At 30.8% G+C, this 14,237-nt stretch overlaps 1 protein-coding gene across 3 annotated transcripts in view; it reads right to left on the reverse strand.

Annotated features, from left to right (window-relative positions):
* Positions 1 to 14,237, reverse strand: part of LOC137923693 (calponin homology domain-containing protein DDB_G0272472-like) — a 196,361-nt gene that overhangs the window by 42,833 nt on the left and 139,291 nt on the right. For 2 of the 3 annotated variants that reach the window (XM_068766930.1, XM_068766931.1), the window contains exon 6: positions 1,919 to 2,032. In XM_068766930.1, coding sequence (XP_068623031.1) covers positions 1,919 to 2,032 — 114 coding nt within the window. Of the gene's footprint in view, positions 1 to 1,918; positions 2,033 to 5,714; positions 5,869 to 14,237 lie in introns of those variants that run through there. The other variant, XM_068766932.1, reaches the window with a different exon arrangement.

Below are 14,237 nucleotides of genomic sequence, written 5' to 3' on the forward strand. Positions count from 1 at the left end.
TCTTTTATATATAATTCAATTTTCATTAATTTTTTGTAATTATGTTGATTAAATAATGTGAATGTTGGGGATCCAGGAGGTGCTTGTTGCACCATGATCAGTTCTCTGTACAACGTAGAACAACTGTCACTTCAACTTGGCTTTTATTTTCGCTTCGCACAGGACACCATGTTATAAACAAGACAAGACCCTAGATACCACACCACAGTATCCATTTTTGGGAACGTTCGTCCACTTCCTAACCGCGAACAGCGTGGACGAATCGGGGTGAGATCCGGATCTTTCCTTGGTTCACCGATTTGTCGAAGCTGCCGTGCCAAGCCGGATACACAACACCGATACTACGCATCTCTACTCAGGTAGAACGGTTTGCTACGTGCAAACCTCATGATGCTATTAAAATATGACTTTCCAGTAATCATTTTATTTTGATAATTTCACAAATCCTTTTGTGAACTCAGTTCCGACGAAGCTGTAAAAGCTTCCGGTCAAACATCATCAACACAACTGAGAATAAGTAGAGAAATTCCTCTCCATAGGTTAACCAATGAGGCCCGAAGTAAGAGACCACGTTCATGACCCGTAAATCATCATGGTCGATAATGTATTTAATAATGAAAAAGAACACAAGAATTCCAACTTGCAAATCTTATTTGTCGGCGATAAAAGTAAAAAAAAACCGTATAATACTGTATTATTGTAATAGTAATAAACTATTTAAAAATATTTTTTCTAAAATAATGCATGTTACGCTTTAAAAGTATCAAACAAAGGCAAACATTGCACTGCGAGCCGCTGCGAAGGATGGAACAGTGAAAGTGTTTCGAGGTCATCGCGCGTCCGCGCTTGACTCAAAGTTAACACTAACCTCCGCCTATGGTTTCGCCTGCATTTACATCTATATTCATTTATATAGTATAAGGTTTCAAGCGGGAACATATAGTTCATTTGATGTATATTTCAAATAAACAATGGTTTCGTAAATAATAAATATCGTAATGATAATAACTTAATAATTGTGTACTATCTGTCTGTGCAGACTTTGTACTGATTGAAGTTGTTGAACTATTCGACTCCAATAGATAAAAGTAAATTAATGTAACTTATTTAAGAGTGAACATTTTATTTTTGATTAAATGTGAATTAAATAGATAATATTTGTAATTGTAATTAAACAATAATCTACATTTGCAACGTACGAACTGTCAAACATATTGAGCTGTCAAAACCGCTGTGTCAATAGTCGTTATATATGTGAAAATGTTGTTTTAGGAAAGTCCACCTTGATAGTTAGACTTAAGGTGTTGTTTATAAAGGTAGTCGAAAGGATGGAGGCTGCTTCCAGCCGGTTTTTTCGTAATTCTATAACGCATCATGTTAAACAGCGCACTTGCTACGGCTGAAATATTGACTTCATCTTGATTTAAGATTCAAAGTCATCGGGTACAAGCGACGGGCACTTTATTACTCAAATTGATGAAATATTACTTTTACAGTATAATCAAATTTTAGTGACGTAATAAACAAATAATCAGATGATTTCTTTGTACAATTGTGCGGCGGATATAGATAAGATATTTATGTCACAAATTGAGATAACAGATAACACATAATAAACTTAGTTATGTTTTTTGGTTGTTTATATATTTATAGAAATTATCTCATACAATACCCGGCGATAAATATTGCACATCGACGTAAGAAAAGAGTCAATCGGCTAATTTCAGCTTAACGCCGGGTACTAAACACTAAAGGATTTTTGTAAATTAGAAATAGTGACATCTATCGTAATATTAATAGAACTAACACAAGTTGAAGAAATATACTAGTTGTCGTATAGATGGCGATAGTATGTCTATCGGCAAACATGAAAATGTTGAATACTCAGATTGAACTTCTAGATATTTAAGTGTCTTACCTGTGCTTTGTCGGTGGGTGGTGAGGCCGGAGGGCTGCGCGGGAGGCCCAGGTCCTCCTCATCATCGCTGCACTCTCCGCGGCCACGCCTGCGGACCGCAGCCACCAGCTCCGCCTAGCGGTACACAAATGCACTATTAATTTCAAACCTGTAAAAGCTGCTTATAGCGGAAATGTCTTAAAAAGAGATTTTCGACTATAGTTTAAATTTACTGTGAACAGCGCCGGATAAGAGGCAGAGGAACAAGCTGGGTGACTGCCCCAATATTAGTAGAAGCTGATGTAAAATTAAAACATTTTTTTACATTCATATTTTTGCCTCACTTGTATGTAATTAACTATTGTATTACTGAAATAAATATTTTTTAACGCAGTTCTTGATGTAAGTTAGATTTTTTAAATCTCAATAAATTTCAGTATTCTTGAAAAAGCGTGCTAAGTTTTGTTTTTTCTTGTACAAATCTACACATTATTTAATATTAAATTAAAAAGTAAAGGATACGTTTTTAAATATGTTACATTCTCTTGTAATAACTATGCTACATTCCACTACAACATTTTAGTAAGAAATGTAAAAAATCTAGAGAATTTTTGTACAAAATTATTATATTAGTAAAATGTTATCAGAAATTTAGATACTTAACTAAATGTAAGTAAGATTCAAATGTCAAACTTGATTAAGGGGATACTAAACATTCTATTTTGTGATCAAATATAATATAAAATACATAGCTTTCAACTTTAGGTTATATGATGGTAAATAAAACTAAGAAATGTCCCTTTACTGCAGTAACAACAGTTATTAAAATAATCAAAAATATTTAAAATTCAGGATAAATTAACAAGATAATTGAAGGAGGCCAAACAAATGATATTCGATAACAAAAATGTACGCACAACAAACAACAATTCGTAATCCGTCATGACGTATAAATCGGCAAAAATAAAAATACAGTGGTCAAAGTTTACTATCCCTTATACTATGGTGCTATTTAATTTTGTCACATAAAATTGTTCGTTGATTTTCTTAACTCATAAATGCACGTAGTTGACAATGTTCTTCATTCAAATATATATATTTTTTAATAAATTTTCTCTATTATTCTACATAAATTTTAAAATGACTATATAAAATAAACAAAATTTATATTTCGCTTCCATTATGAATTAGTTCTTAAAATTAATTATGTTCTTCTTTTTTAATTTTCTGTTCAGTTCTACTTTCTTAAGAATACAAAAACCTTTTCTCTTATAAAAATACATGACGGCCTGTATGTGTCCGATGCCAAATTCTCGTTGATAGCCTTTGAAAAAAACAACACGGTTTTAAATTATTTTTAACGACTTAACCCTTGTTGTATTTTTTTTATTGTATAATCATGCATTGGACGGTTAAAGGTTTGTTGTACCTGGTTATTTAAGTTAATTATATTAGCCAAGTTTGACATTTGAACGTACATCAATTTTAAAGTACATAATCCTGTAAAATATAGCATTTTGGTGCCTTCTTAGACATTCTGTTATAAAATATCTGCCGTTAATAATAAGGACAGAGACGATAAGACATGTATGTTGTTTTGCATGGAATTTTAAACTAAAATATATTACATCGACGTGCTATGCAGCCGGGCGGAAGCTATTTGATATGCTATCACTTCCTGCCGTTGACATACTATAGTTCGCAATAAAATGCGTAAAATATTCTAATTGAACATAATTATTAAACTCATTTTATATATGTAACTAACGTGATAAAAATGTCTATCTAACAGATATATAATTATGTTTAAATCAAATCTTGACATTTTTATAATGCATTTTTAGCAACACAACTAAAAAGTTTCAGCGCCACCTAGTAAGAAACAGTTTAAAGTTTTCAAATATTATAATATATATAAGCTAGATGGCAGTGTTATCAATATTTATATATTAATAAAAATGATTCTATTATAATATATTTTAGTAAAAAGATAGTATTGTATAAAATTTTCATGCTAATTTTCACTTACTGTCACTGCCTATTTTTACGAAAACGGTAAAGAAATATTTACTAGACCTATGATTGTATACACTTTAATTCACTTTTTTTTTTTCTCTGTTTTTTATTCTTTCTAAGGCTAGCGCGACTATTGTATTTACATTTATGTATTATACTGTATTTATTATAAGTATATACGAATAAATGTATGTTATATACATATATATGTAAATGTATGTATGTTTTGTCTATATGTACAAGTTAACAATTCGTTATTTATCCCTCTACTGTTGCCATACTATGGTTGTCTAGTATAAATTGCCTCGAGTGATAAGACCGCCCATTGTATTTTTCTTTACTATTATGCAACTATTTATATATTTTTTAAAGCGTGTACAATAAAGATTATAAAAAAACAAGGCGGTAAAAAGTAAATATATTTGTGTATGTTTTAGTGTTATATGTATGGATACTAGTTATATATGTGGTATAAAAGTCTTATAAACAGGATAATTGGATGCATAACAAACAAAGATGTCTGATGTATACGTATTGGTTCCTCATAATACAAGTGTATAAGGAAAAAAACAAAATTCAGTGTGTATGACAAATTGTTAGTAACATATATAATAATTGTTAAACATTTATTTTATATAACATTGAAACAAAATAGCCGAGTAGACATTTTATTCTCGTAGGCCATATTTAGTAATAAGCTGAATTTTATTGCAGAAATAGGTTAAAAAAACCCTATATCTTATATCCTAAACAATGAAAATATATCTAATTAAATTATTGTTTTTGGACTGAACTATCACTGTTACTCAATAGAATTTCCAGATTCCCCCGCTATTAGGGGCCTATCGTGCCCTTATCTTTTGGCAGGACAGGGTTGTTTTTTGTCTTATTAACTTTTTTTTCATTGCCTTTTTTATTATAATTCTCTACTGTCATTCTTCACATAATCTATGGTTCCGTCCTTTCATTTCACAATTCATTCTATCTTTCTCTTTCGTTTTAATTCTCGTTCATACATCGCCTTCTTATTTCTCTATTTTACAATTTTTTTTATGCTTACTCTATTACACTGTTTTACTTGTTAATTTTTGTAACATGTTTATCTATTACTTAACAAAAATCGACTCGACTCCAAAGATGGTTGATTTTTGAACGTTTGTGACTAGTGTGATTAATAAATAAAATCAGTTAGAGCTTACTACTGTATCTTTCATTTTATAAGACTATATCTATTTTAAAACTATAGATATTTCCAGTACACTAACCAAAATACATTGGACACCGATTTTGGAAACTATTGAAAATAATCAAAGGCTTCTTACGCAGACGTTAATTGTAATTGGAACTGCTTTACACCGGTCTAATTGAAAATCTATGCGATAGGCCTATGTCTGTCAGTGAACATCCTCAGAAAATAGAAATAATAAAATTTCCAAAAAAAAAAAAAGAATCAGTGACATAATAAATAAAAATTGTACTAAATAGGTATGTAATATAAATGAAATAATTGTTAATTATAAGATTAAAAATGTGATAAAAACGTTTCTTAGATAAAAAGGCTTTGCCATTAGGCAGTAGAAGTTCAGATGGTGACATAATAAAAAAAACATTCTACGGAAAATTATACATAACGCTATAATAGAATGACTGATATGTTAGTACTTATTTTAAATGTTAAAGTTTGTTTTATGAAATTATGGATACTTTAAAATTAACTTAAACCTACTATTAGCGCCATCTGTTGACAAAAAGCGTGAACTTAGTGGTATACATATTTATTTTAATTTAAAAAGAAACAAACCCATAGTAAGGAAAGCTTGCCTCTCGTTACCCAGCAGAATCTCTTCTTCCATGCTTGATTCATTACAATCACTTCTGATCACTTCCTATTGCATTCCCTTTGTCACTTCCGCGAAACACTTTGTGATTAATCCCATATTGTACGCTATATCGCAGAAATTATCTGATTCGCACTAAAATATACTTACTATATTTGATTTGAACGTGTTTATAATAGTTCTAAAAAAATAACTTACGTTCTAAAATCAATTTTTTTTTTATTTATGAATAAAACACTGAAAATGTCCGGTAATGTCGAGTTGTAATGTACAAAGAAATATTGATTTATAATTATGAAGGTTCGTGGCGGTTTTACATTGTTGTAACCGCGGATGACGTTGAAAATGATGCATAGCTTAGAGGAAAATTATTAAACTTTAACTGGTTCACAATAGGAGACAAAATAAACATGTTTTAATTGTTTCATTTCCTCGAAATTTATATTTAATGTATGTTCATTTACACAGAATGATTAGTTATAAGTGATAAGGCTTTTAAACAGTATTTTCCAACCTTCTTTTGTCTTCACCATAGCCTTTCTAAAATTCTTACCCTCTATGTGATATAATTTTTATATTAAAGCGGAAGGGTTAAACTGATGTCGAGTCAATTTTCAAATTTCCTTCCCAAACAATCAAATTGTCCCATTGTGGGCCGTGGGCACCATGAAACACTGCTTTAAATGCTTATATATATTTACAATCACTCTGTTTAAAGTGATCACTCTGAAATATGTTACATTAATATTTTTTTTATTTTATTGGAATGTGAAAGGCAAGTTTTGCAGTCTGCAGAGGACATATAGCAAACAATGACTAATTTTAATATGTATTAATCATATTATAAGAACGGCTTTTTCATTACACTATTTATAATTTCTGGAACCATTGATTTCTGGCAAAGGTTTTCCACAATTGATTTAAAATACATTTAGTCCATTATTTGTTTATATTGTTAAAGAAATATTTTGTCAAAGTACACAACGATGAAAATGCGTTTATATATTAAATAAAACTTGCTTTCTCTCAAAGTGTTGAATAATAATTTGTTAGAATTAATTACTGTTACTCAAGGGTATGTTGTCGCTTTGAAATTCCTATGAAAGTTTAATTAGCTCTTATCTATAAGGAAGACGACACGGAAGACGAAACTTCGCAATCATCTTCCTTTCCACACACACATCGAGGCTTCGATGCGTTAGTCATACATTACGTCTTGTTACTATATCTTATCAAATAGTAAAAGAAAATTGTAAAGGAATATTTATGAAAACATAATAATATAACATATAAAATTTCCATGTCACAATGTTAGTTACCGTACTCCTCCGAAACGGCTCGACCGATTTTTACCAAATTTTATATGCGTATTCAGTAGCTCTGAGAATCGGCTACTATCTATTATCCATACCTCTAAGTGATAAGGGTGGTCCACCCCTAATATTTTTTTAAATTTTTTAGACAAATTTTTTGGTTTTTATTTTAACATGATACAGCATTAAAAATACATACAACCCTAAATTTTCACCCCTCTACGATCAACCCTTATCTTACATTTGTTAATTAAAAACTTTAATTTTTTTTGCAAAACAACATTTGCGGGATCAGCTAGTATATATACGTACTATATATATATATATACATACATATACATATATATATATATATATACAGGTGATGTACAAGAGTAGAGGACATGGCCTGCTCTAAGCGTCACCCAAATATTGTGTCGCTCAAGAAATCTTTGGAGGCAGCAGTGACCAAGTTTCCAATGGAAACCGTTCCTAAATCCATCAACCGTTAAAAACCGTACGTTAAAGCTAAGCGATGGACACTTTGAATAACTAGAACTTATATATATATATATATACATATATAAGTGCGTGTGTGTGTGTGCGTGCGTTTGTGTGTGTACATATCGAGTATTTTTATATATATGGCTGCGAATAGAAAAAAAAGTGTGTATTTGTATGCATGTACAGCCTAAACTGCCCTCTCCATCATGTCTCTCATCTCCATCTAAAGGTTGTCTGGCAGAGATCGCCTCGAACGATAAGTCTTGTGTACCTCTTTAGAAATTGTATGTGTATATATAAAAGGTCAATAAATATACACAAATTATCAGAACATATTTTGAGAATCGAGTAACCCGATACAGCAATGTCTAAAGACAAAGATCTTTGAACAGTATGTGTTGCCGGTGATGACCTATGGATCTGAAACTAGATCACCCAGAGAGCTACGGAGAGGGCTATTCTCGGAGATTCGCTACGAAACTGAATCAAAAATGAGTATATTCGCAAAATAACCAAGGTCACCGACATAGCTCTAAGAAATGCTCCTCCAGTGTCTATATTTGTAAATCAATATTAATTAGTTTTTCCATAATATTTCGTTACATTGTTTTGTGTAGCTATGAGATTTTTCCAAAATGTTTGCACGACTCATCGTTTAAATAGAAGGATCTTCAGTCTTTGTCCAATATGTTGGTGATGATTTAAAGATCCCAGATGTAGTCACATACGGTAGGCATTATAAGAAGACTGTATGTCACCCAGAGAGCTGTTCCCGGAGTTTCTGTGCAAAAAATAACGAAATTCGCAGAACAACCAAGATCACGATAATGTGTGATGTTTTTTTTATGATTACATAAGGTTTTATTTAGTATCTAAAATAGGTCTATACTTTATAATAAACAGAATTTAAAATGAAAATATCCTTTCGCTGAATCACATCTTGAGTCACCAATTTAAACTCACAGTGATTACAAGTGCTATATATCCAATGTGTTCTGTGTAGTGCAAAACCGGTTGTACTGTTTCAAATACAACAACTGTCTTTATCTCTATGCACTATACATAGGAACTTATATCAATATAGCGGGTAAGTTACGATAGAAAGTTTTAATTATAATGATATTGACGAAGAAATTTCTAGAAAATGTTACCTAAAGTATATATATATATATGTATAAATATTTAAATATATATAGGTATGCTTCCGAAATTTTACAATACCATAATACAGGGTGATTTGTTATAGATGTATAGTTAATTTCCTATCTAATAATGTATGGTACACCATATCCAAAAATCGCAGGTTTCAGGAATATTAACATAGTAAAAAATCGTTTTATAAATTCAGATTAGTATATTTTCACATTAATTATTGTTTACTATCTACTTGCAGAGTTCCTAATGCCAGAATTTATTGACCTATCGGATTATGATATTGATGTAACATGTTTCAGTGTGAACATTTTATATTTATTGAAAATAGGTTGTACTAATGCTTTACGATGACTAATCAGCTATTTATTCACTCATTTAAGGCTTTTGCATTTAACACCAATAATCCTGTATATTGTTAAGATGATTATATGTGACTAGAATTATGAACGATGCTGGAAGTAGTCTTGTAAAACAAAAATTGTAGTGTCTGTATGTGTATTTTTAAAATGAAAAGCGTGGGAGCCACTGTGTAAGAAGCTGTCGTGACAACAACGCTTGTATTATAAATATTTCTCTAAAATTGTTTTTAGTAATACTTTATCACAAATATGGCTTAATTATAAATATTTATATTTTAAACATAGTTTAATACAATTCCTAATAGTATGTTACTAGCTTGTCCAATTATAATAGTAAATAATTAAAACTCAGTAACTCAATCACAAGTATAATTAATATTTAAATTAAAATCATTATTCAAATGACGATATAATTTTTAAAAAATAGTAATTAAAATTTTAGTATTTATTAACACAAAGAATTTAAAAAAATCGGACGTTTTTTAAATAAACAGTACGAGTCAATCTATCTGCTTGATCAGTAAATTTTAATAAAAATATTAATAGAGCTGCTCGGAAGCCAATGCGGTTAAGTCGAAAACACAAAAATTGAGAAAAATAATTAAGAAAAGGACTATTATATAGCTACTTCCGCTATGTAGTAGTAGTCGTGCAATAAAGTGCACCGCCCGCCAGCCCACTGATAAATGCGCGTGCAGCAAAGAATGCGAATTACACAACTACCACCGTTAAATCACTCAACACTTGTTTCACACCTCCACGGGGCATCCTCAGGAGTAATGTTACACCAATTAGTGCCAAACACCGAGTCATTAATGGGCGGTGCACTTTATTGCACGACTACTGTTATACAGCGGGAGTAGCTATATATTAGTCCTTTTCTTACTTAGGATGGACTTCCGCAAAGTAACGCCTGAATCCATTAGATATTTGAGAAAATTAATGTTTTTGATACATTACTTTATAAAATTCTTGTTATATTAATTTAATTAGAAAAGTGTATAAAGTCTCTTTACTAGATGTAATCTGCAAAAAAACGAGATATGTACAGGTGATGTGTAAATAAAGACGTAAGTATTTATTGAAATAATGAATTGCGTCTTAAAAATGTTATGACTTGTACCTTTTGGTAGGTGCAAAAGATAAATTAATGTAAAAAAATATTGACAATAGGTGAACTTATTTACAATGGCTTCTGAAATTATTATACAATATATTCAGAAGCTATTAAAAAGGGCTGTCTAACCTAGAAAAAAGTAACCAACGAGTAAATCATTTAATAACTAAGAAGATTATTATTTATTTCGTCAAAATTTCTAAAAATCAGAAAACATAATAAAATTAATTGAACTGCATTAGCTTCTGAGAGACGTATAATATGTAATTATTAACAAAATGGCGTTGTGGTTCCACAAACTTCTAGAGAGAATTGAGAGATAAAGTTTGCACATGATTTCATAGCCCAAACAAAAATATTTACTGCAAAATTATAATTTTTAAATGTATAAATGTAATGAAACATTTATATATTTAAAATGTTTATGTACTTATAATATTTGCATGAGACTGTAAACTAAGAAATTTTGTCAGAAATATGTCAAAGAGTTTATCACGTTCGCTAATAGATGGCGGTAGATGTACATTAAAACACGGTATCGTTTAGTTGCGCCGCGGAACACAAGTATCGTGCGCGCGGCGCGCAGGGTATCACTTACCATCAGGGAGTCACTTAGACTACCTTATATTAAAATTTTTTGTTATACCGTCAGCATATATATGCTTCAACGGTTGTCATGAAAATAATATATATATATATACACGACATAACATATACACAAGGTCAGCGTTGTTTACTACCGTAAATGTTAAAAGATATATGTCCCCTATTCCTAGCAAAGCTTTTTTAGACTCTTTTGATGGTAAGGTAGTAGGGGTACGCATTTATATTTACACGAGGCCTTTTTTGTTTTGAGTAAAAATTGTAATTAATATTATTTATTATTGTTTAAAATGAATACATATCTTAACCTTTATGATGAATTAAACACTTAAATGTAAAATAAGTAATGCACTTAACAATACAAGTACCCGGCGAAAAATATTGCACAATAATCGACCTTTGGAAAGAGACAATCGGCTAAATTCGGCTTCGTAGAGCGCTATCTCTGTCCCACACTACCTATGTGACGTTTTGTGAGTCGTGTGACAGAGATAGCGGGTTCGAGTAGTGTTGCCATTTAAGAAAAATAAAAGTGCTTTTTATAAAATTACTAGCTGATCCCGCAAACGTTGTTTTGCAAAAAAAAATTAATTAACAAATAAAAAATAACGGTTTATCGTAGAGGGGTAAAAATTTAGGGTTGTATGTAATTTTTGTATGCTGTATGATAAATAAATAAAAAAATTAAAATTCGTCAAAAAATAAAAAAAAATTATAAGGGTGAACAACCCTTATCATTTAGGGATATGGAAAATAGATAGTAACCGATTCTCAGACCTGCTGAATACGAATATAAAATTTGGTAAAAATCGGTCGAGCCGTTTCGGAGGAGTTCAAGTTCAAACACCGTGACACGAGAATTTTATATATTAGATTACATGTATGATTGTGTTAAAAATGTATATATGAGACCGTTCACTATATATATATAATACAGTGAAACATTTAAACTAAGTGGTATATTTATATATTTTATATATCCACGTAACATATGTAAAATATAGCTTTTATTGGCTAGTAGTAAAATGTTAAAAATATAAATAAAAACATTTAAATAAAAAAATAAACAGTGCTCGCGGACTTAGTTTTTTGTATATAAACCTCGTATCTGTGTTCCGTTAACTTATCTTAAAGAGATATTATCGTGAAATTCAAATCCATTACCGCTTCGTTTCAACTTAATGTTGCAACTATATAAAATAAACGTCAACGTAATGGAGAATATTGCAAAATCCATCAAGCCGACTTATGATGTAAAACCATTAAATGCACCGATTTGAATTCGTATCCGATTTGTATATTCGCGGATGTGACGCATCACTTTCGTTGGCCTGCGTTCGTATTGCAATCACACGTGTTCTTATTTCAAAATATATTCAGCCAGTACAGATTAAAAATATCTATAAAGCTTGATATGTTACAGATGTAAAAGCTTTAAACTGGTGAATGTATAGCTTATATGCTGTTTATTTATGTATTGTACATATTTATCCAAAAATCAATGATTTAAGAAATCTGTCATGGTCATTTAGAAATTATTTCTCTTGATATCTTAGTCTTGCTGTGAGGAAAAATTAAAAAAAAACTTTATGAGTAATCATTGTTTAACCTTCTTTTCAGTAGATGGAAGCCTACTTTAAGGCACGGGTTTCCCCCAAAGGTCGCCACGATGATTGGTCCTGCGCTACCCGCATCCAGAGACTTCCCGTGTCACCTTACCAACCTAATCTATGTCGTTGGTCCACTAGTGGGTAACTTGCCCACGCCGCGTCTACCGGCTCGTGGTTGCCACTCGTAAACCTTTCGGCTCCAACAGCCATGAGCACGAGCGATATGCCAACTGCCATTTCAGACGCAATTACGCTACGTCGGCGATCTTAATTGTTTTGCGGATTTCCTCATTTCTGTTTTGATTTTGCAGCAAAAATTAAAAAAGATTGGTTGAGGATAAGTAGAAACAATTTGTTTTACCCACGCCGCGTCTATTGGCTCTATTGATAAATTTATTGTTCAATAAAGACATTAGATAAATAAATAAATTGATCAAAATAAAAAATTAACTTTTTTACGTAGTTTTTTTTTATTCATTCCACTACATCAGGCCAGTACTTTTCAATGACATATTCCATCGAACAAATATAAATTATTTATTGATAATAAAACCAATATATAGGGTGTTTGGTTATTGTAAATCTTTAAAGTGATGAAAGCTCATTTGCTGTCTATAAATATATCCTAACTTATCAAAACTTCAATGATATTTTAAATAATAAATAATAGCTAGCTGTCCTGTCCTGTAAATGGGGACCACGAGGTACCAGAATGAAAGGCAGACCTAATACCAGATGGGCTGACGAGATCGTGGCTAAGTCAGGTCACGTGTGGTTCCAAGTTGCCAAGGATAGAGAAAAATTTAAAGCTTTGGAGGAGGCTTTTATGGGGGTCCATACAAACTTAATACAAAATCATCAAACTATGATTTAAAATTACTAATTTTTAAGTCATTTGTATGGAATGAAATAAAGCTTTTATTATTATTATTATCATCATCTGTCGTTTCAAATTTTATACAACATTAATGTAGCCTAATTCAGATTGATTAGTTTATACAGAATGATTGATAAAATTTTGTACAGCATTATTAAAAATAGGTACAGAATAAGCCGTATATATAGACGCGAAATGTGAAATATATTTATAAATATTTACCAGAAAAACTTTCGTTGCAACCAGCCATTTTACGCTCCAAATCGTACGTAAAACATTTCTGAACGAACGTCCCATTCTTACGTCTATCAATTATTCACAACAACTTTATATTAATATAATAACAGATAAAAAAATAATATTGAAAGTGTGATAGTTAAAATATGGGAATACACAGAGAATTATTTTACGATTATTAGGTTGGGGAAAAAGATCTATCGCGTTTTATTTATAAATTCAAGACATTGTTTAATAGGTAATTTATACATTTAACTATTATATATGGGTGTCAATATTTTACTTGAATTTTAGGTATATACCGCCGTAAATGTGTAACCATAGCGAGTTGGAACTTTGACATTAAAATTCACGGATTGAAATACGTCACACATTTATTGCATTATTCCATGAACGACATTATTCCATATTTGAAATTTAATAAAAAAAAGTTTTGAATTTCTTTATTAAATTTTGAAAAAAAAAAATAGCCTGAACATTTTTTTTAATGTCATAAAATAAGCCGGTATATAACCAAAGAGATTTTATTACATATTTATACATACTTTTTAACAAGACCTTTTTCCCCGACCTAATATTTCAAATAACTAGTTTATTTTCAAAAGACAATGGTATATAAAACAATCAATTACGCAACAGTACTAATGACACGCTGCCAACGTTATGGCTCTATCACACTGTTTATAAGGATCGTTCAAAGGCGCGCAGTACACTGGCAGTTCGAACGTACAT

Source organism: Battus philenor, unplaced genomic scaffold (genome assembly GCF_028537555.1).
Source record: "Battus philenor isolate CCGP_79_NKW_IND1 unplaced genomic scaffold, ilBatPhil1.0.hap1 SCAF_22, whole genome shotgun sequence".
Lineage (NCBI taxonomy): Eukaryota > Metazoa > Arthropoda > Insecta > Lepidoptera > Papilionidae > Battus > Battus philenor.